This window comes from Drosophila teissieri, chromosome 2L (genome assembly GCF_016746235.2).
Source record: "Drosophila teissieri strain GT53w chromosome 2L, Prin_Dtei_1.1, whole genome shotgun sequence".
In the NCBI taxonomy this organism is placed as follows: domain Eukaryota; kingdom Metazoa; phylum Arthropoda; class Insecta; order Diptera; family Drosophilidae; genus Drosophila; species Drosophila teissieri.
The window spans coordinates 13,302,759-13,326,631 of record NC_053029.1 but is presented as its reverse complement, the minus strand read 5'-3'; the positions used below and the strand labels follow the sequence as shown (position 1 = coordinate 13,326,631).

Sequence of the window (23,873 nt, the reverse complement as noted above, 5' to 3'; positions counted from 1 at the left end):
AGCAAAAATAAATAAATATTCGCGCGAAATGTACATATTTCAGAAGAGGTGGTGCAGACCCACCCATAATGAGTGCCACGGCATTGTCGCACTTGGGTAAAGGTCATTTTCATGCCCATATGTAGACCTGTTCCACGCAGCTTATCACTATCTACATACAACTATGGATCGTGTGTCACCGAAATATTTGCTACGAATTTACGATTCAAAGTATCTACGGCTATGACATGATTGCAATTAAAGTGAGCTCTGACTACATCTAATATTTTTAGCAGTTACGGTTGTCTTATTTATACACATTATTAAAGTAAATATTATTGTGAAAGTTTAAAGTTGTTTATTTGTTTTGCTTGAAGGAATCGCAGTATAAGAAGTCGAGTGTCTGATCAATGCGATATAGTTACTCTATATTTTTAACACTTATATTTTATGAAATTAAATTACCTATGTACATCTGGCTTGGAATGAGGTTTCCCCCGCTTAAACTGTACACCGTCTAGACAAACAGTTCGTTCCCATTTGACACAGAATAAGTTTCGTAATACGCTTATAGGGTTAAATGTTGTTAAATATTTAACAATGGGGAGCAGAGAAATCGGCCGCGTCACTTTCCACATTTCCGCTGCACTCGGATCTAGATCGGGATTGGGAACTGAGAAAACCCTTCGACTTTAATAATAGAACATGACTTGGGCTAACAAAGTGTGGCTTCTGTACGCACATTTAAATGGCATTAGCAATTATGCGTGTTTAGGCCCAGTGTATGAATGAAAATTTGTATCTGTCGATGCTTATTGTCTGATTATTATTTTATTTCTATGCGATTGCCCCCGCCGCCAACATGGCTACTGTTCCGTCTATTCAACTTGGTCTGCTTCTGCTTTTGTGGCTTAAATGGTCAAAAACATCGGGTAGATGACTTGTAATTACGATGCCGAGATCGAAGTCTGTACGGGTATCTCTGTTGTGGTTGGGGAATTTAATACGCCAAATGCGTTGGGGAGCTTGTAAATATCAACTGCTGCACTGACAGAAAATTGTGTGTCATTCATACAATATTTAAAAAAATTGGATACTTAGATTTACTTGCTTCCTTAAATGATTTTGGTTTATCAAAAGTGATATTTCAATATGAATCCATAAGCTTAAATTTGAATGTAAAGAAACTGAGGCTTTCATTTTACCAAGCAGACGAATATCAATACCCACTTAAATACAACCTTAAACAATAGTTTGGCAATTAAATAAATAATTCTTTCTTTCCTGTTCAGTGCAGAGTACTTAGCTTTTTTCTGCGGCTGGCGATCATGAATATTCAGTTCGATTGCCACTACCGTTGACAGATTTTGTCAACTGTTTAGGCCACCTTCTTCATGCCCTCCCATCTGTAGTGGGCTGATAAGCTAAGCAAGAGTAAGAATGAGTTGGCGTTTATAAATTTTAATTTTCGGCCTCGTCATGTTAATGGCTTGTCGCCGAGTGAAATTCCAAGGCAATGGACAGATTTAGGAAAGGCACATAAACCAAAAATTGAACTAATTAAAATGACAAAAAAGAAAAAAAAAGCAAGGAGAAGAAAAGAAGAAGGGCTTTCAACCTGCAGATAAACAGGTTCACATGTCCATCATACTTTGCGTGCGGAGTGATGAGTTTGCATAAATGAGTTTTCTTCGCTGCTCGTCTTCTAAGCTGAAAATGCGATTTGAGCTCTTTGAATTTCTAATTGTTGGGGCTTTTGGCTCGCCTAGAATTTCCTTTTGGCTCGAATTATATTTTTGTAAATTTATTTATTACCATGACAATTGCTTTGGTATTATTTACGACACTCCCATGTCCGCCCACACCCCCGCGTCACACCCTTTATGGCTAATTAATCTTCTTTGGCTAATTACAGACCAGCCTTCGTCCACTTGACCAACTTGCGGCTATCGGCTCTAATCAAGGTTCCTGAGCTGTTTTTCGAGAACCGTTTTCAACTGCTATCTGCTGCGGAGAGTGATTACCTATGTGCTCTGTGCTGTTGCTGCTGTTGGCACAGTTAGCCGTAAACACTGATTATGCCATTGTTGCTAGCAAACTACTATCAGCAGCAACTTCAGCAACGGCAGCAGCGTGTTGCTAGCAACAACGGCATGTTACTTGAATACAAAAGCCATTGCAATACAAATCGGGGCAGCAACAATTGCAGCAGCAACAACAGGCGCAGCAGCAACAACCAGCGACAGCTGTTCGCAGCGGAAGCACTAACAATGTCAACGCCGACAACAACATCGAAATACAAAATCAATGGCGAGGCCACCGAAGGCGTTTCAGCATCCACACTGCTGTATCATCATCCGCATCACAGCCATCGTCATCATCACCATCATCAGCAGTCGCAGCAGCAGCAGCATCACCAGCAGCAGCAACATCATCATCTGCAGCAGCAGCAGCAGTTACTGTTGCAGCAACAGCTCCTGCAGCAACATGTGGCCAGCAGTTCGCCGCTGCAACATCTGAGCAATCTGTTTGGCCAGCATTTGCCTACGCACAGCCTGCAGCACTTGATTGCCGCCGAGTACTGGCAACAACAGCAGCAGCAGCAACAACAGCCAGCAGCAACAATTAAAAGCGAGCCAACAACTCAATCAGTGGCAGCAACATCGGTCTTCAGCTTCACGCCGCAGCAACACGTCAATTTTGCCGCCTCATTAGTCGCATTACAGCAAAATGATGCCCTGCCCGAGGCAACAATGGCAACGGCAACAGCAGCACCGACACCAGCGACAACTGCATCAGGAGCAGCAACTGCAGCAACAAGTCCTGCAGCAGCGACAACGTTGCAGGCGCCAACAGCAACACAAGCGGCAGCAACAATCGACGACATCGATGATGATGATGATGATAATGATGATGACGACAGCAACATCGGCGAGCACATGCAAAATGCAGGCGGTAAGTTTGATGTTTTATGATTATTTTGGCAGCTGCAGCAGCAAGCGAGGGGAGGCTGAGAAGTTTCTACAAGTAAAAGCATAAGGATATGAGAAAAGCAATTAAAAAAGCTTAATGCTATAATCAATAGTAATAAACTAGATGAATTTATATTTCTTCGCAAGGTGCTTTACTAGGGTAATTACTAAAGTATATGAATGATTTATATTAGATTGTTGTAAATCACCATATTATCTTCTTCCCACTGATCTTCTATTGTTTCTTGAGCATATCCTTCGGTTAACCCTCGCTGTTTCCAGAATGCAAGCTCATTTCCATTTCCTGTCCCAATCACGCTTCGTTTTGAGTCTGCTTCGTTTCGATCCACCTCTCAACTCCGTTTTGGCAACGTGTGTGTCTTTTGATTTATTATGCGGCCTTTATTTCATTCATAAAATGAAATGATTATGCTATATGCTGTATGGCATGGCTGCTCGCTCACACTTTCGTGTCATCTTTGGCCGAACTCATTTTCATATCATTAGCCTCATCAGCAGACACGTTTGCTGCACTGCACTTCCGCACCTTCCACCTCCGCAGATCCCAAGATCCCAAGATCCCTGAGACCTGGCCAAAACCCAAACCCAAGCCCAATACCTCTTAAACATCATCATCAGGCGCAACATTAACATCATCGCAGCGCCCTCTCATCAGCCAATCGTCGACTTCTGTTTCCCTTTTTTCAGTTTTTTCTGTTTTTATTCAGTTTTGTGTCTTTTCAGTTTGCTCTGCACAAAATCGTCTGTTGTCTGCACGCAATATTCGTAGATATAGGAATATTTTTGTTGGTTTAGGCCACCACCAGCAGTTGACGTGTTTGGGAGCACACCGGAATGAATAATATTCTGCGATGGTCAAGTTTTGAATATCTGCTCGCCTGATAAATGCCTCGGTCTGCGGAAATTTACATGGCCTCACAGCCCAGGAAGCGAAATCGCATGTCGGGCAATTAAATTATGTTTTTAACTCGAATTATGTAAAACAGCAAAAAGCCTTTAGGGTAATGTGCTCCCATTAATTAAGGAATCAGTCTAGGAATTTATTAACATCAGCTTTTTATGAGCAGGCAAAGCAAACAATTGTCTAAGAGGAATAGTAACTTTAGTTTCATTTAAAAGTGTTTATTTATTATTTTATTGAGGTGCATCGTTCATATGAGCCATATCCGTATGCGTAGACATCTTTTCCTGATCTGCCCGGTTGTATTGAATATGAAAATCATTAATAACTGGCCATAAAAGTGTTATAATCACGTCAGAGGTGTCAAAAACGAGCCCCCCCTCCGCCCCCTCTGGGCCAGCCCACCGCCTAGACATCTAACAAATTGCCAGCCCCTGTAAGCACGTGGATAATTGATGAGCTGAGCCACAGTCAAGCCTCTGTGGAAAGGCCGTCGTAGCTGTGGCAGCAGTGCCAGCATCCCATCTTGGTCACACCTCCTCCCCGTTTGGCATTTTAGCATAATTTCAAGTGCCCTCAAAGTCTCGAAGTGAAGTGATCTCAAAGTGCTTTGTGTCTATCCCATAATTATGCCATTTGTACAACAGTTTGGAGCCTTTTGCCGAGCGGAGACGGCAACATCAAACTAATTTGAATATAATTTCATAGAAAATTAACCACTTCGTTTGCCGTTCTCAGTTATTTATTGCTTAATCCTTGTGGTTTGTGCTTTGGAGAGTTGGAGAACTCGTGCCCCGGTTTGTCTTTTATGCAAATTCTTTTTTAATAACCCCATCGGCCGGGAATTCTTCTGGCAGCCAGCGTCTTTTGTTCGCATCACCTTGATTGCAGTCTGTCAGCTATTGTGTGGATCTTTCGGAGGCCCCTGACGCCTTTTTTTCGGTTTCATTCAACGGCCTTTGATGGCTTTTGATGATTATTGAAAGTGATAAATGGAGATGAGTTCGTGTCCGGGGCGAGTGCAGTAGCAATTTGAACTCATCAGGCTGCAGGCAGTTGACTGATAGCTCTGATTGCTACCTGAAAAGCTCACAAAAGAAGCTGCAGCCGTGGATCATGTAACGCTAAAAAGCTGGGATTATTCAAAATATTCATTTGGAAGAAGCGATCTGAGTTTCACTCAACTTACCTTGTTTGGGATAACTTTTTAAGGAAAGCCAATATACATATTTATTGAATAATTGTTAACGTTTTGCTTAAAACCACCTCTTTGATAAACTTAAAAGTTTTACTCTTAATTACTGAGCATTTTACTTACCTTGTCTATATAATTTATAATAATTTGAATTTCATTATCAGAAGCAAATTAATTTTGCGACAGGTGTTTGCACTTAGTTTATTACTTAAGCGCCATTACTCCCTAAGTCGCATGTATACCTAAGATTAGTGAAGTATGTATTTAAATTGATAAGTTTAGACTCTACGAGTATGAATAATTTTAAACTGATACTATCAAAATGGCTATAAGCGATCACCCTGTGAACTGAACTGATGATTTATTAATTTTATTAAAATAGACCCGGCGACCGCCTATCAGAATCATCAATCAAATGTAATTTATGGCTGATTCCGCATTCAGAAAGCTCTTCACCAGCGAAGTAGACAATTTCGATAAGCTGGCTGGGGCATTAAAGTTCAATTCGTTATCCCATTAGGCCATTAGACCATTAGGCTGCAAAACTATTACCGGCTAAATGCCCAGTTAGGCGGTTGGAGTAGTTGGAGTTGCAAATTGCTGGGAGAAACGTTCTGTGGCTTCTTGGCCATCATTGCCATATAACCAAATCCCCGGCCACGGCGATCATCAGCCATTTGGCCAAGTACAGCAGCCATTAGGACCAGCAGTTCTAGTGGATCCGGAGTGCTTCTCTAACTACTTAACTTGACTGCTCGAACGAAACAGAAACAGCAACAGAAACCGAACCCGAAACCAAAACCGCGAGAGCTGACAACTGTCAGAATTTAATGGCGGCTTCAATTTTTATAACCAAAGCACGACTACCGTCAAAAGCGCAGAGGGCCTGCACATCCACAACCACATCCACAACCATCGCAGGTTGGAGTTTCGAGTTCGAGTTCGAGTTTCAAGTTAAAACAGATTACGCCAGCCAATCTGACGAGGGCTGAAAGAAATAAGAAATGCAAACGAGTTGCGGCTTCGTCCGAGGCTCGAATGCAGATTTCAGAGGCACGATATCGCTTTTGGAGGGGAGTCACTACTACGTACCACACTCGCGGTGAGTTGTATGTGTGCAGCATGCAATATCAGTTCCCACAGTCGCCGCAGCGGTTGCTCTTTGGCAACGCCTTCGAAAACTGATGACGTTGTAAGGCAGCCGCAGCCGCAGCCACAGCCACAGCCTCCTCCAGCCCATCCCCAATCCCCCATTCCCAATCCCCCTGCCCACTCCACTCCACTCCTCCTACTCCTTTGGCTGATGACTCGGAGACCTCGACATGCATATGAGCTTGATGGGTTCGATATGTGTGCGTGAGTCACGGACTATGGAGGAAATTAGTTGAGGATTCTCGAAAAAAAAGGAGCTGAGCAAAGCATCCTTTCAAAATGTGACCAAGTTTCTTATTAATGCATATGGTAGTGTGCCCAAGAACTATGTGAAGCACAGTGTGACCATGCGCTCAACCTATTTTAAGTGAATAGAGATCAAATGACTCATTTGCGCAACTTATTCTAAGTATCTATACCATTTCATGGATCCAAAGGTATTTAAAAATGTGTAAAAACACTTTAAAAAGCATTAGGCTTTCGTTCAGATTTCCATTACCCCATCGCCGTTTCCTAATTTCATTCGATTGACTGCTGCACCTGCTTAAGCCTGGCTCAATTCCAATATGCTTCGGTCACGCTCACATCCCCAAGCTCTGTGCTTTGGACCACAACCATAAGCATAACCATCACCATCATCATCCACGCTCGTCTTCGTCGTCGTCGTCGCTTATCTGGCAAAATTTGATCAACGTTTTCGCAATTCGGGAGCTCCGCCCCGAAGGTATTTCCATAAATATTCCTTGGCCCCAGCTTCAGTGTTTTGCCTGGCTTTTGCTGCTTTTGCTTCACTTTTGACTGCTCAGGTTTTGCTTTTTACTTTTATTAGTTGGCCAGTTGTCTGTGTTGTTGTTGCTGCTGCTACAAATAAATTAAAATTATGCATGCTTAGCCATTGGGCCATGGGAATTTGTTTTGTGGGAAAGCCTCTTTTGTCTTTGGCCTTACTTCGAATTTTGTGTTTTTCGTTTTTGGGTAGCGTCTTTTTGGGCTGAACTTAAGCAAATATGTTTCGATGGGTGCAGATAATAATTTTCTGCACCGAAATTTATGTGTGTGGGAGCCTTTTGCTTTTGGCCATACGTATGTTTATGTCAATGGGTGGGTAATAAAATAAATAATTATGGTAAATGTGGGTTAAGTCGGCTTAGCAAGATCTTCAATTGCTAATCTTCGCCGAAGACTTTAAGTGCATGGCTAACCATGTAACTTCCTAAGAAGTTGTTACTTACTACGTAATTATTAAATACAGTTAATCTCTGTTTTAAATGAATGGAATTATAGGCTGAGCAGATGCTCATATTAAATATGCTATAAAATGGTTTTTCCTATGCAAAAAACCTCTGTTGGGAAAACTGCAAGCACGAATTTAGCCTCTTTGCATGGCATTTAAAAATTTCAATAAAACTGCATTCTATGCCATTCGAGTCGAATCGAAAGCTCTTCAGGCACGTTCGGGCAGTTAACTTAGTTTGATTGCTGGCCAATGGCCAATGGCCAGTGTGCGAATTAACCAAACCAAACCGAACCAAACCCAACCCAACCGAAAAGAGCAGAACGAAGTTACTCCTCAATGTGTTTACCATAAAAAATGGTAAATTTGTGCTACGTTCTGTTTGAATTGAGCAATGCAGCTGGAGAAGTCGGAGAAGCCTGCATCCTGGCGCCTTCTTCAGAACGCAAGCCGCTGAATTTCCAGCGAACTGAGCGCATCGTAACTCATACGCCTCGTGGGCCTCGCAGTCGGCGATTTAATTTGCACCGCCGCAGACTTCACCTCCAATTAGCCATAATAAAGTTGAGACGTGATATTTTATTTCGCTTTTGTGGCCGTGTGGAAATTTGCCTACGTTCCGGCGTTCAGCGGGGGACGGCTGCTCATAAAAATCCATCGACGACTCTTTCCGCAGAAAAGCCGCAGACAAAAAAACTAAAAAAGGGCAGCTGGTCAAATTATATGCATAAATAATAATTTCAAAGAGCCAGGGACAAAGGAATAAGAACTATAAATTTGTTTCATTTTCGAGTGTGGAACGTGAGCTTTTCGGTTTTGCTCTTGGTTTTGGTTTTGGCCAGAAAGGATATGTTTTGAGGGAGGACTGGGGAGCTCCCTGCTCACTCAATGTTCGAACTGCGAAACCCTATCATTAGCATTTCCGCTTTTTATTATTGCTCAGCATATGTATAAGGCATTGGGGCCATGTGAGAGTACCAGATGATCATACTTAATCATAATTTAAAGTCTTCGGGTCTCCGAGGATCTGCGGATTTAAATTGCTCGCGAATCTCGCCTGGCTTGTCATATGAAAATTGCAGACCCATTAAAGGGAGTCAGATCCGCGGATCCCGCGGGTCAGCGGATATGTTCTTCTCTGAAAATGTGCTCAAATTATCCCCGAGCCTGGCGAGAAAAGGGTGAAAGAGTTTTGGGTCAAATTGTTGCCGCTGCAACAGTGGTTGGGGCATTATAATTGAGGCCATTTACATTTAGCTTACACCGATCTATGGGAATTATGAAATTATGATCAAACATGTTATGACGAAAAAGGGACTTTAATTCCCATTCAATTTTAATAGGGAAGTAAACGATATTTGTTATTTTTTTCTTGTTTTGTTGAACTCTATTTTATTCTCGCGATTGAAAACTAATTATAAATATTATTTTTGAAAAGCCACACCCCAGGCAAATAAGTACACGTTTCATCAACCCCGAACCACTGTTCCTCGCTGTGCCAAAAATTAATTGACTTTACCCAAAGATCCCGACAACATTTCGTAGGCAAATTAGCTTTGTGGCCTGGTCGGAGTTTCCTGGGAACACAATTAACCAAGTTCCTTTTGGGCCGGGGGGCGTTAGACGGCAACCTCTTTTACAGTTAGCCCGCAAATTGAGTTTCGATCTGGGCCAGAAGAGAAGAGAGAGAAGGAACCCCAAAGAATCGAGTCCTAAACAGGACCTACCTGCGTTGGCAGAGCGAAATACAAAACAATTTGCCCGATACGGTAAGATTAATGGTCGCCACAAGGAGCTGGGTCTTCGGTAGCGATTGCTTAGACAGTTCCCGGTATTAATTTTGAATTCATAATTCAGGAAATCTCATCTTCAGGGAGCCAAACACTCCGCTGGCGGCAAAGTCCTTTCAAATCGCTCATGCCTGACCTTCAGAGTCTTTAGTCTTTGGGGTTTAGCAGGCGCCGAAGAGGAGTCTTCCGTCTTCAGTCTACAGTCTTCAGTCTACTATTCATTCTCCCCATGACGCCGACTTTTATGGGCTCCAGTTTAACGCCAGTCTTTTCTTCACCCCGATGCAAAAGTTGTGCTCATCTGCCGCTCTTGCGGTTATAAAATTGTGCCAACATTTTTATTACTTTTCAACACATTTTCAAGTTGACGTTCGAGTCAGTCGTCCTCGGCGCTGTTTTCGCTTTCGTTTCGGTCAAGTGTTTTGGCCACACTTTGTATGGCCAGGGAGCGCCAGTTGAGCTGCTTTCCAACCTGAAAATTAATCAATCAATGGTCCAAAGTGCGGCTACTAAGGGCGTACATTTGCTGTGTCCTCAATAAGTTAATAATAATTTTTATTATTTCTTCGCGAGCATATTTCCATGAATTGTTAATTCCAAAAACCTTATCATCCCAAAAACCTAGACCAAATTATCGCTAGCACTTTATTAATTCTTAGAAAAATCAACCAATAATCGGTTTCCAAAAATCTCTAACGAGAAATCAATGAAGCAAAAGTGTACATGCTTCAATTAAATGTTTGGTGATTCAGAGCTTAATAATATTATTAATCTCGAAAAGTAGCTCGAATCTTTTGGTCGTCATTTAAAGATCGCTTTCAATTTTAATTTCACCATTAAATTACTTAAACCTTAATTTTTAACTTAAGGTTTTTGAAATCTTTATATGAAAAACGTTTCTTATGTTTTTTTGTAATAACTTATACTGCTATTTTTTCGACATAAATATCGATCATATTGCGCGAAAAGCCATTTTTCTTGTTGCTGGGCAACCACGCATGGGAATTGAATGGAATGAATGGGAAAATGAGGTGCAGCTAAAGGAGCGTACGATGTGCAACGAGGCCGCAGGTTGGACCTGTGCCCGACTGCATCCCGCTCTGCAAGTTGCCACAGACCCCCCTTCCCCTCCCCCTTCCCCACCCTTCCGAGCGAACCTGAACCGATCATCCATTGCCAAAGTCATGGGAACTTTTTGCTGCTTGCGCCTTTCGTACGTTTCATTTAATTTGCATGGATCGTGCGGACGTCGTACGTAAGACTGACGACTTGGAATTGCCGCAGTGCCTCCCCCTTTGCATCCCCTTGGACCCCCCTTTGATCCCCTTGGATCCCCGCCACACCCCCTGCTTACTGCGGCTACTTTGTGAGTTGTTGCTGCTGTGGCTGCGAGAAAAAAGGACGCGAGTCATCATCATAATCAACTGCCATGGCGGCTGCTGCTGCTGCATCTCTGAAAGCCTATCATTATGATTATGACGAATATTACTTTTGTATATAACTTTTACGCTGAGCCAAAAGAGATCCACTCTCTATATAGCAACAGGTGCATTCAAGATAATAGCAACCGTGAATTATGAATAATGAATATATTCTTTTCCTTTTTTTATGATTTTATTAATATTTCTACATATTTCATTGCTTTTCCGCTAATTTTTGGGTTCAGAAATGCTAACGAAATATATTAAATTTAGACATCTAAACTTTGACAGCTGAATTATTAATAATTTTGCCACATTTTAGTAGTAGTTGCTACATTAGCTTTTTGAAATACTTTTGATCCCTATTTTATAAAATTACAAACAATAAATTCTCCAAAAGATATTGTAACATTTGTTGCTGATTATCCATACATTTCCCATAACCCTTTACTACCCTGGGTGCTATTTGATTGACCGCTGCTGTCTGTACATGCACACGAGCAACATGTTGCTGCAGATTCTTTTTGCATGTTGCTGTGATTGGTTTTAATTCAAGCCGAAAGAGCCGGGCAGGTTCAGGCCACGGCCACTCAGCTCTTTTGGGCCGGGATCTTTTGGTCCAACAGAAGCGACCTCTTGGCCACAATGGAGATGGAGATGGAGGGCGTGCTGCAGCAGCCGTGGCAGCAACTCGAAACATCGCCCGATGCATATCTGAAATTAGTTTTGGTAAACCCTTGGATTCCTTCCCTTTTCGGTATTTTCTATATATATGTACATATATGTGCATATATACTATGCCACATTGCCCCCGCCTGTCTGCTCAACTAATTAGCTTCCCTGGCAGCTGGGCTCCTTGTGTGATCTCTGAACCGGCATCATAAACATTTGCAATGACACCAACGACTTTATAAAGTCGTAATTGTTATTTAACACTTTGGCAGCCGCCGCCGCTAGATGTCGCTGCAACTGTCGGCAATTGTCTGTCACGAGATCGCTTCATTGTGGACTCCGCCAGCTTGGCCGGTGAATCATTGTGCTGGCCTGGTCGACGCGTCGGCAAAACTTGTCCAATTCACGACACCCGCTTTTGTTGCGGCTATAAAAAGTTATTAACTGTTTCGCGTTTTTTCCTTTGCACCTCAATTGCAACCGTAGACAAGCGGCAGACAAGCTCCGTGGAGAAGTCAAACAAGTTAAAAATAGTCTTGAATAGAAGAATTGGTTGTTTTGGCTTTCGGATAATAGAAACTTTCCGTAGGTGTTTGCTCTCTGCTAAACGGTATTTAACTATATCGTTTTTTGTGTTCAATAAGCATTTTTTGTTCGGTCTTTACAGCTTTATTTATATTTAGATGCAAGTTCTAGGTCGCGTTGTTGTTCATTTTTCATGCAGTCTTTATATTTGCGGTCATTGCCCTTCAATTTGTCAGTAGATGTGGTTGTGAATGTATTTCAAGCTGATTTGGGTATTATTATTAGCAAGAAGGCCTTATTTGCACCCCTAGCAATTCTAATCAGAAGAATCTTCAATTTATGTACATCCAATTGGAGGAGAACTCACCCCTAAATGTGATGCGTCTACTCGACGCTAGATGGCTTTTTAGCAATGCCAAACAAACAACAAACTTTTTATTAAAAATCTTTATCTTTAGGACATAGCTTTCATATATCTGAAAAATACTTAGACAATATTTTCATCGGAAAACCTCCAACCCAAAGCCCAACTTCTGGATAACTGCACTTGAATTCAGACTTCACCTCTTCTCATCCACCGCCATGCAATGTTCAAAAAGCAAAACTAATTACAATTGACAGGCAATTGTGTCAGTTTCCTGGCAGCAGCGACTACAACTCACTCAGTTGCCCAGCAAGTCAAGTCGAGTCACCAAGAGCAATTAGTTAAGCCAAAAGAACCCCGAGCCGCGGCTGCAAGGAAGGAGCAACTAGCGAATTGTGAACTATAATTAAACATTTGCTAATTACCCCAGACGAAGTGCGGCCCCTAGTCGAAGTAGGACGAAGGGGTGCCACCTTTAAGATGCAATGAAGACAAAATAAATGCAAGTTGCAGCTCGATATAGAATGGAAAAGACAAGGAAAACAACAGGCGATATTATAGATATGCAAATGCACAGTAATTAAACTACAAAGTAGCATATAGCTTAAATAATTAGCAAAAACTAAAACCGTTGCCTTATAATTTTTAAGAAATGTTTTTTGAAATATATATATGGTAAAGTTTAAGTAACAACATTTCAAATTTAATTGATTATAATGGGAACCATTATTAAATATATATATATAAATATATATATAAGTATATAAAAATGCTTTTACAGTGTATTTCAGCCCACTGGTGTCTGGTGGCACCCCCTGGGGTCAGCTAATTGAACGCTTTTGGCCCGATTGCAGTTGAGAACTCCATTTCGCGTTCACAGCTGGAGAAGTAGAAATATATGGCACTGAATAGATAGATTTCTGCTGATTTATAGGGAAATTTGCATATGCCACAGTGCTGCAGAGCCAATTGCTTGCTCCAGCTATGATTACCCCCCTCTGCTCCTTCTTGCCCCGCGCTCTTCCGCGCTCACGAATCCACGTTCGTTGTTTCAGTCTTTCGATTAGCAGACGTTCTGGCCTGTTTGAGCACTTAAGTGCTTTGTCTCCCACTGTCCCCCCTGCTCACTTTATGCCTACTTTATCTGGCATTATACCTCTATGAACATGCGTTAATTGAACTTTTGCCGAGACAAACTGTTATGCGCCTGCAGACATACATATGCTGAATCGACATCGCCGCTCTTTTTCCAAGACCAAGTCTCAATTACAAAGCGCGGTTCAGTTTGGTTCAGTTATGAAGGCAGCAGAAAGAGCAACAAATATTTGCGTATCTTTTGTTGTTTTTTCGGTCTGTTGTGCAACTAATTAGTGCGCAATGCATTGCACCTGTTGCTATCTGAAACACACTGCGTTTTCGGTAGGGTATCACCGGCTATCTGATGCAGTTGGATTGGAAAAGGAATGATTTAATAAATTAAATATAATTAAACATTTATTTAAGGCACCAAAGTAATTCATAATAATAAGTGGTCTGAATCTTTAATGGCCAGTTAAGGGTATTTAGTCAGTCCATAATATTTACCCACCTTTGTCGCTCTTTTCGTGTTTTCTGCGATATTTTGCACCCGGGGAATGTGTTTTGCATGCGATCGCCGCTTAGATGCCGTCGCTGATAATTATTTGTTGCTGTTCTGGCTGCAAGCTCGCTTGTTTTTGTAGCAATTTGCAGGGAAATATAATTTGTTGCCGTTGTTGTAGCACTTTTTTCGTACTCTACCCACAATTAATTATATGTTAATCGCAGTGCATGCTAATTACCCACTCCCCCCACTGCCGCCCCCGCCAACAACTCGTTGGTAATTTAACCCTGACTGCGAATATGCGTGCGTTCTACAGCGAAAATGCACTTGTTGCTGGCGCGGCGCTGTTCATTCAATTGAAAAATTACAACTGTGGCTTATTTGCGTACATTTCATGTTTCGATTGCTGCTGCCATTTAAAAATAATTTTCTCCATCATGCGGGATAACTGTAGTGCAGGCGCGTATTAATTGCAAATCTTGACCAGTAGTGATAGTAAGTTTGAGGCTGGTAATTAAAATGGGGATCGAATGGGGATCACATGACCTAACTGCATTTTGATTTGAAGTTTTTATGTAGTAAGTAAAATAGTTTTCCAGGTGAAGTCGACAGCAGTGATGAACTTTCAAGTTTACCCTCCAGTGACGTTTCTGTACTTTTTCAAACGATTTCAATGTCAATTTGTTTTTAATCAAAGCTTAGAGACAGCCTGGGATTAGCCCAAGAACTCGGCCTGTCCAAGTGAATGTCAACTAAGAGTTAAGAAATCTTTTTTATTGTAGCTCGTTTAACGCTGTCAGCAGATCAGCAAGTGGTGCAAGGGGCCTCAAAACGGACTTGTTTAGCGGCTTTTGTTTCAAGCCGAGCAAATTTTTTGCCTTTTCCCCCCTCTGGAGTTTTTTGCGCTGCCGCTTTTGATTTTCTTAACTTTTGTGGCCGATTTTCGCATTATTATGAATGGATTGGTTGGATGGATTGGCTGGATGGACGGCGGATGGATTGGCTAACTGAGACAGCCAAAGAAATCATCATAACAAGACAAGAACAGAGCCGAGATTTCTGATCCTTGGCTTTGATCTTCAGCTGCCACATTTCAGCAGCGGTAAAGTTGAAAGCATTTTTCAATGATTTTTCGCTTTGTTTTTGCCTTTTGCCTTATTGTCTTGTTTTTTTTTTTTTTTGTTGAAGTCGGCTTGACTGTGGCACGCATCCCCAGTAAAACTGTAAAGCTAATTAGGGAGTTCTGCTGCCACAGCCAGTTAAAAAATTTATGAAGTGCAACGAGTTTCTTTTTTTTTGCATAAAGATATGGAAATTTGTGGCAGAAAATATTGCGTGTTTAGCGGGGGAAAAAAAGTGCGAAAAACCAAAGCAACTAACAAAGCGAAATGGAAATATTTGAAATTTATTTAGATGGCCTGAAGCGAGGGGATTGTAATGAAATTCAAATAGTTTGCCGCTTTATTTCGATTTTAAAAAGTGCGCAAAAATAATGAGTTTGGTGTTTGCAAATTGAAAATTACAGCAACTCGTGTACACCAAGGCACACTCACATACATACATACAAATATACGAGCCAAGTAAATTGCAATAATTGTACTAATTGTTATTGCAATTATTGCTGGCAATTACCATGACTAATGTGGGGCAAAATGTTTGTGCATATTGCGCGTACAAAGACAGCCAGCTGAGTTTTAGACAGTTGAATGCTCTAAGTTTAAGTTACCAACTCTTAAAGTTAGTCCAAAGAAAATAGGAATGGCAATCCCCAGCGTTATTGGTAGCTTGATTTATTTTGACATCCATTGACGATCAATTTGCCGATTTCCGAGCGCAGTATATTAGCCATTTCTATGGCGGCCAGGACACCTGCATTTCCCTTTCATAGCCCATCATTTGATTTATGTACATGTGCACTTCCGTGTTCCCCATTTCCCAATTGCAGCATTGACCGACTGCCCCAGACAATCGAATAAAATCATTCGCTCAATATCCGCTCGGGTTGGAGAAAATGGGAACCAGAAACATCAAAAAGATGGGAATCATCTTGGAGGAAGGGTACCCTTCCTGCATCTTTATTCTGCCCCGAAATACAATTAAATTTCGTTTAATTTATGGATGGCACAGCAAGTGCCGGGAGCACACTATTGAAGGAAAATCTTTTGCAAAAAAAAGATCAAAATAAACTAATACAAAATCAGAGGAAAACTCCCCCAAGACAGGCGACTTGTTTACATTCCCACGTCCCAGAACGCACCTTGCTGCATATTCAAAGAGGAGAAATAATAAATAATAATGAGTGCCCATCAATAGGATAATGCGAAATGAGTTTCGGATCCTTTCGGCCTTCGTACTCCTTACAGCAATATCCGTTCAAGTGGAAGGCAATCCAGTGAAAGTCGTCCTTGCATCCCAACTACCTGGCTGTGCAATTTTCTATGCACTCGCAGGTGAGATTGCCTCATCCCATGGATCCCACGACATGTTCCCAGACTTCTTAGGGTTGTTTTCCAGCACAATCTTATGCAAAATCACCTTAAGGGAAATTTGCATGGGAAAGTGTTTGTGCGGGTTCCTAAATGGGACATCTTTCAAGGGCATTGTTCTGTGGACTTATTCATAGGCAGGAAAGTGCAATTTCATGCAAACAGGTTCATATGATCCGTGAGTATAGTTAAGTAATTTAATGAATGAATGCTCAGATAGATACTTATACACAATATTAAGGAACAGTAATATTGCCATTCTAATCATTTAAAAATTTGTTTTTATTAAAAGTATTCTTCAAAGCAGTAAAGTAGGTACTTAGCATTCTCAAAACAGAAGCTTTTTCAATTTGTAAGGGGGAGGTCACTTTTGTTCATTTAATTTATGGACTATTATTGCCAACGTTGTGAATCATAATTTCCGTTGGCTTAAATCGCAGCCACTCCCCTCTCGACAAGCCCATAATTATTCACTTAACGCTATCTAACCTAGGCATATAAATGAATAAAGTTTTTGCTCTGAAAAGAAAGAATTGCAGGAAAATGGAAACGTAAAATAAATTTTGCTGTTCATGTTGCAGGGCTCATTAATTTCGCTTGTTAACATTTTCAGCCAACAAATTTTTTGTCGGCGCAGAGCCAGACGAAAATCATTTTCCAAGTTGAAAAACATCTGTTGAGGCATTTGCATGGCTTTCACTTTTGTGTGTGTGGCAATGGAAAATGTGGAAATTTGTGAAATTTGTCGCAAATTACTTTCACTGCTGTATCGAATTACAAGAGGAAGTCAGCGGCGACAGCTCGAATTTGAATTGAATGTCACCAACAACGAAATCCTTTCGCAGGACATGCAGGACTCCACCAAGCAAACACAGGGGGAAAGATGTGAAAATGTTTGCATGTCAAATGTAATTTCCAAACAAATAGAGCGACAGCAGCTGCGACCCGCAGTGGCCGCAATCCTTTGGCCCAAAAGTGAAAGGATCTCGGCGCAGGATATGCGATCGACGGCGATATGCGTGTGCCGAACTGAACCGCCTTTAATGATGATAAATGCGATGCCCTTGCCATTGGAAGCTGCAAGTTCCGCCACATTTAGCTGCGACGACAAAACATTCTCGGTTTTCAGCAAATACCAGCTCGACTCGACTCGACTCACTCGAAACAATTTTAAAGCGGGGTCCTAGGTCCTCGTCCTCGTGATGTAACCCTTGCAGGAATCGCAGGATTGGGTTACACAACGGGCACAATAACAAACAAGGCGCGCATGCGCAGCACGCTTGGGCAAAGGACTCGGGCGAAAGGCGCATCCTTTCGCCCCGCACGCGCTGATTTCGATTTTCATTTATTCGTTTTCGTGATGAGCACAATGATATCTCCGCCGATACATGGCCTCTATGCCTCCTGCCCATTCCACTTTCCATTATTCCAAACACTTTTTTATTGGCCCTCGGCAGTTTCATAACTTTGTTTTTTTTTTGCTTATCATTCACGTTCATGCAAAATAGGGTTGAAACTGCATGTGTATATAGTTTTTGATTTTTTTGTTTTTTGATTTTAGAGCCATGCCCACATTTTGTGCCAGCCCCCTTCATTCCACCCCTTTATTGCGCCATGAGCAGCTGCCATTGGGATTTTCATTTCCCATTTACTATACTTTGCGCGCTCAAAATTTTGGTAAAAAACAGCAAGTAATTGCCTGAAAAATTTCAGGGTGCGAAAAAAATGAAAATCGAATCCGCTTAAGTGACATTTAACCTCTTGAAAGTATTTCTGCCATATATTCTGCACAATTTCGTAACGTATTTTTGTGAATTCTCAACTGAAAGGATTTTATTGCCGCCAGCATAAAATGGAGTGTTTTCTTGGGAAACATTGATTTTAAATTGCGAAAAATAGAAATAAAATAGAGAAAAACCCATTAAAATAATGCGAAAATATTGCGGGTTTAGTGGCAGCGTGGGAATGGGTGAAAACGTGTATTTTATTATTTTTGAAATATTATTTTATTTTCGTACAGTTTTTAATGGATAAACGCTGAAGCTGCACGATTGAAAATTAAATACATTTACTTTTTTACACTGGCACCTCTTCAAATTGATTTTCCACAAGCTTTAAATAATAATATACATTAAAAGAAAAATCAATTAAATTTCAATTAGACTCGAATCTGAGTGATTTCAAATTTCAAACATATTAATCAACCTTAGCCTATAATTTAAACCGACAGCAATTGAAAAATCCTCTGCAATTACGGACTTGCAACACATTTTCACTTCATTTGCAGCGCACCTTTGGAAAATTTAAATGCAATACAAATACAAATTAAATTAAATATATGCATTTAGTATGAATTTACGCAATTTAGGAGCATTTATTTTTTGCGGCCCACTGATGTTTGCTTTTATAATGCGCGTCTTGGGCCAAATAACTGCAATTACAAAACGCAAAAGCGCAAAAAAGCTAAAGCGCAGAAGACCGAGTGCGCGAAAGAGAGGCAAGACTGGCGCGTCTCGAGCGGCTGCACATGCAAAGTGTGGCAGGGAGAAAGAGACGGAGAGTGAGAGTGCGAGTGAGAGGGAGATGAGAGGGGGCCACAGGTGCCTGGCACGAAATTTATGCAAACAAGCAGCGAAGTGTAGAAAGACGTGTAAAAAGCGGGGGCGTCAAAAGCCAGGAGGATGGAGGGAGGGAAGAAGGGCAGGAGGTACGAACGCACCGCGAATTATAAGCGCTAATTGTGCTCAGTGTATGCAAAAAAAGATAGGCGCTGCGTTGCGTGCCAAAGGCGCATTAACCAGAGCGCGCCGTTATTTAAATGAGAGCGAAGCACCCAGGAATTGCTGCCAGTGTACTTTGCTTACGTGCTTACATGCATTGGGCGGGATCGAAAAACAAAAGAGAAACGTGAAGCATATGACAAAACAGAGATCATAAACTAGAACATACCAAAAAGTATTTAAATTTATTAAAAGTAACATTTTAGTCTTTCTCATAGATGAGAAAATCCGTTTAATTAGTCACATTTTAAAGAGCAATTCGATTGCTTGTCAGTAATTCTATTTAATTTCTTAAAATGCTTTGAACTTATCAAAAATAAATAAATAAAATTAAATCCGTATTAAGCTTTATTTAATATGGTTTGTTATTTCAAACAAATTCATAAAGATTCATGTAAACCTCGTAAACCAAGATCCATAATGTGGTATTACTGGTTAAAATTATTATTTGTGTATGCATTTTTATGTGGAGTTGAATTGCGAATGCGGTTCGGCAATCCAGACTTTCGCAAGGTCCCTCCATTCGATTTGGGCCTATAAATGGGATCTGATACGAGGCTTCCGCAGGACGAAGAATCCACTTGGATGCAATCGCGCTCAAGAGGACGAGGCGCGAATGACAGTGACTTGAAGGCACCAGGCCTGGAAGGACGAGGCTGGTAGTATTGATGCCTGAAAGGACGAGACTGCAAGGATCCACGAGATTCACCATCCGGGCGCTTGAAATCGCGTGTTTTTTGTATGAGATGCAGTTTCAAGCGGCGTCCGTCCAAGAAGACTCCGTGGAACTGCCTGATGATCTTCATGGCATCGGCGCGATATTTACACATCAATTGAGCGGTGCCCAACGAGTTGCCCTCGCGATCGTAGTGGACCAACCCTTGCTGCACCAGCCCGCTTTCGTTGAAGAGCTCCATGATGTCGTTGTCGTCCACTCCGTAGTCCAAATTGCAAACCATGAGAAAAGTGGGTCTTTTTGGTTCCTTCAAAGTTTTTCCCTGTTTGAACTTGCTCTTCTGTATGAATCCAGTTGCGTTGCGAGACCTTCGAATACCTTTGAATCCGCCTTGTGCTGTACTTTTTCGAACTTTTCCTTTTGGAGCATGACGAACTTTGGTTTTAAAACCACTGTTCAACTTGATGATGTCGTCCAGACTCATTTCCATCTTATCTAACATCGTGCTGCTGCGGAATAGTGCTTTCTATTTTTTAGTTAAAAATAAGAACAGAATTGAGAGCTACCAGAAATCCTTTTTAGTGTTGACTTAACAAATCTTTGACACTTAACTCAGTTGCCTTCTTAGATCTGTGAGAAAAACAGAAATAATCACACACTTAAAAGGTCCTTAAAACAGTGAAAACGTTGATACTTGAAATTTGAAAGAGTTTAGCTGTGGAAATAGTACATGGAGATGGTAAGAACGTTGATACTAGAAATTTGAAAACGTTTTGCTTTGGAAGGGGTACAGAAGATGGTAAGCAGGTTACCCACTGAGCTGTCTCAAATATCCCTCCCGATATTATAATACTAAGGTGAGGTACGATACCGTATAAAAAGTCGCAAAAGAAGCGGCAATAAATTCACGTTTCGCGTACACAAAAGAGCAAAAGTCGCAACAATAATCACTTTGGGCATTGTGCGCCGTTTTGTTTCGCCTATTTCTGGTGCGTAGCCAAGTGATCACAATGGTGTAGGTTGTAGGTGATCATCATTTCCCGATTCTCCCGATTCTCCAGATTTGCCATTGTCTGCAGCCGGGTTCCTCATCATTTTCCCGGCCAGTGTTACAGTTACACTTTGTGTGCCGAAATACGCAGCGGGTGTGTTGCAGTTGCCATGGGACAAAAGCCAAATTGCACTTGGTTAGCTGAGCTCGACGCATTGTCCTTTGCGCAATGTGCAGTTCCCACGTCTGCTCCTGTTTGGCAGCGGCATCGGGAATCCTTCTGGACCCCAGCAACACCTCCTTTGATTCCCGAGTTACACCTGGCTGTGCGGTGGTGGAGTAAGAGAGATGGATGCATGGATGGATTGATCTTGGGCAGGTCTCTGCGGCGATAGCTCCTCAATTAAAATCCCTGGCTGGCTGACAGAAATTTATGACCGTAGGAGGATCCTTTTCTCGGTGCTGCCACTTCCTCGTAATTGTGCAATTGAAATGCGCTGTCAAACGGTAAAAAATCTAATAATTTCAGCGTCTTTGTCTTCTTCCGCTTAATGCTGCAATTCGTTTGCAGTCGCAGTTATCCTTATTAAATCCCTGTCGGCTTGTCCTCAGAAGTTTACCTTTTGCTAAGATATTCAGGTTGCGCAACAGGCAGAGATTTGTTTGCCGAAGCGAGAAATTGAAATCCTCGAATACACATCGTTCCTAAATACTTTGCGATAAAAAACTGGATGGCAGTGAATTCCTGGAAATGAAAGGGGATGGCGACATGCACTAGCATCACTGTTGTGGGTTGCTTAAGATTTATCTTTGTGGTGAGCCTCGTTTAAAAAGATTGCTAAATTTAAGATTAAAGCGTATCAGATGACATTGTGCACTGTACTGATATTCCTAAAAGAAAAACTGTAGTACTTCACAGTCTAATGATTAAGAGCTTAATGATATTCTAAGATCTTTATACATTCTCTATAAATCCCTTGTATATTCTTAAATGAAATTCAGTTTCCTACGGGTAACTTCCCCTGTTAAAGGTATCACACATTCCTGCACACTTAGGCTTTCCCCTTTAAAACGCAACCCCCCTCCAAGAACTTTCACACTTGAAACCCATCCATGTGATTGATTTTTTAGTGGCATTCCTGAACACAGAACAGGACTCAAAGGACACATGGTGGCTATGTCCTGCCGTTATTTCAAGCATCAGTTACCCGGAGACATTTCAACGCCTTGCGATGAAAATATTTTTCATATTTCCCCGAATTTTTTTTGGCCCACATGCGGAGCTCAGGTCATTCAGCCAATGAAATGTGCCCGGTTGGTTGCTTTTTTAAGAGTCCCCCCTCCGGCTTTCCCCCACACCCCGCTCTCTCCACTCCAAAAGCCAGGGAAATATGACGTTATCAGCATAACTTCAGGAGTGTGCGTATTGGCCCATCAACCCTCTGGGGCAAATATTAAAATGAAGTCTGCCCGCCCGTTTTTTATGTAAATCAACCCCTTTTTTATGGCCCACCAGAGAGAGGAGCTTATTCAAATGCCACTGGGGTTGCGTCATAAAAAAAGGGTTGCTGTGATTCCATAACGATGGGCTTATGTAAATGCCGGAGTCAACCCTTTCATAGATAGCGATTTGTGCCTGTGATTGGTTCTTCGCCAGTGATTTGAATATATAAGCCAACAAAATGGTGTTTGTTAGTGGAATGACTCAGTAGATAAAAAACAGTTGAGTTTCAAGGGACTTTACATTATTGAACAATTAGTTATGGACCTTAATTCCTGGATTAAGCCATTTAAATATAATAGTAAACATACGAGTATATACACGGTGTCCAAAATATGGGTTTTTGGTAAAACCTACTTGCTTAGCGAAGTAAATTCTTGGCAAGTCTATTCAATACCCATGTAACCATCCTCCACTGTTCCTCTTTGCAGTTGGCAACTTTAAGTTCGAGCCAAGACAACAACTGGCCTCGCCGCCGAATGAAGCTGTCCTAACGAGTTGCGAGGAGAACAAAGATGGAACTTTGACTGCTGTTGACACAAATATGCGCGATGTCAGCGCAAATCACAGCAGCTCCTTACTTTCGTCCTCGCCCGCCTCCTTGACTCTGGTGTCCTGCCACACCCCCTCGCCGCCGCCGTCGTCCCTTGCGGAGCAGGACGAGGAAACGAGGAGGAGGATGCGGGACAAGAAGCTAACGCTCGAATTGAAGTTGCAATCGTGTGATGAATATGTTGAGCAGCCAAAGGATAAAGGAGCCGAACGGCTGCATCCAGCTCAGATTGCCAACGACAATGCTCCGTCGCCTCTGCATTTGAAAGTGGAGGAGCAGGACGAGCTGCAGGAGCGGGAGGAGCAGGAGCAGGCGGAGGTAAAGGATAAGGTCCTGGAACTGACTGGAGCAGTTGCGCTCTATGGCCACTTGAACAATGCCAGCAAGGATGTGCGAGATTTAGAGCAGTGTCTGAAATTGCAGGACCCAAATGGTGAGTAGCTAAGAACTATTGCGATGGAAATTGAAGTTAAGAAGGTTTTCAAGAATTACAGAGAGTAGCGATAGGGGTGATGTTACATTTTAGTAGCCCCTTCAGCTTAAGAAAATCGCTTTATAAATTATTACTATCAGCTAAATGTCGCGTAATTACCTTTAAGAAATCCAACAAAATCAATAATGTATCTTCCATGCAAATGACGTTGAGCCCCGCATTTCAAATACCCAAATATTTCAATCCTCCTTTTGTAACTGCCATTACCCTAAACAAATACTTTATTAGGCAACTGTCCTCTGCCCAAATCAGAAAATCAGAGATGAAGGCATGCAAAAAGATATTCATTTTTTACCTTAAAACTCGTGGGAAACTTCCGCAATGTGGGACCCAAGAAAAAATTCACAAAGAATACCTCGATTTGTGTTTTTTCGAGAAAACAGCGCAAAATAAATCAAAACCGTTAACAACCACAATCCGAGATCTGGGTATACTCAAAAAAGTAAGGAAAAGGAAGAAAGAACGCAATTAAGGAAACTCGCTATAAAACTCCCGAAAAAGTGAAGCGCAAAGAAAGTTTCCTAACTACCCCTAAGTAAACAGAAGGAAACCCAAATTTTCATGCTAAAAATTGCATAAAAAAGC

General features: G+C 41.6%; 2 protein-coding genes across 2 annotated transcripts in view; one reads left to right on the top strand and one right to left on the bottom strand.

The window, feature by feature from the left end:
• Positions 1-23,873, top strand: part of LOC122612685 (protein nubbin) — a 41,366-nt gene that overhangs the window by 3,826 nt on the left and 13,667 nt on the right. Inside the window, exons 2-3 of the mRNA XM_043786457.1 lie at positions 1,895-2,934; positions 22,674-23,228. Of these exons, the coding sequence (XP_043642392.1) occupies positions 2,058-2,934; positions 22,674-23,228 (1,432 nt within the window). The 5' untranslated portion in view covers positions 1,895-2,057. The remainder of the gene's footprint in view (positions 1-1,894; positions 2,935-22,673; positions 23,229-23,873) is intronic.
• LOC122612696 (aly/REF export factor 2-like) lies at positions 19,417-20,369 on the bottom strand. The gene is made up of 2 exons (XM_043786476.1): positions 20,317-20,369; positions 19,417-20,259 (listed from the first exon to the last, which is right to left on the bottom strand). The coding sequence occupies exon 2, from the start codon at positions 20,250-20,252 to the stop codon at positions 19,503-19,505; it is 750 nt and encodes a 249-aa protein (XP_043642411.1). The 5' UTR covers positions 20,253-20,259; positions 20,317-20,369; the 3' UTR covers positions 19,417-19,502.

Excerpts from the sequence above, each read along its gene's own strand:
- LOC122612696 (XM_043786476.1), bottom strand. The coding sequence starts at position 20,252 with ATGTTAGATAAGATGGAAATGAGTCTGGACGACATCATCAAGTTGAAC.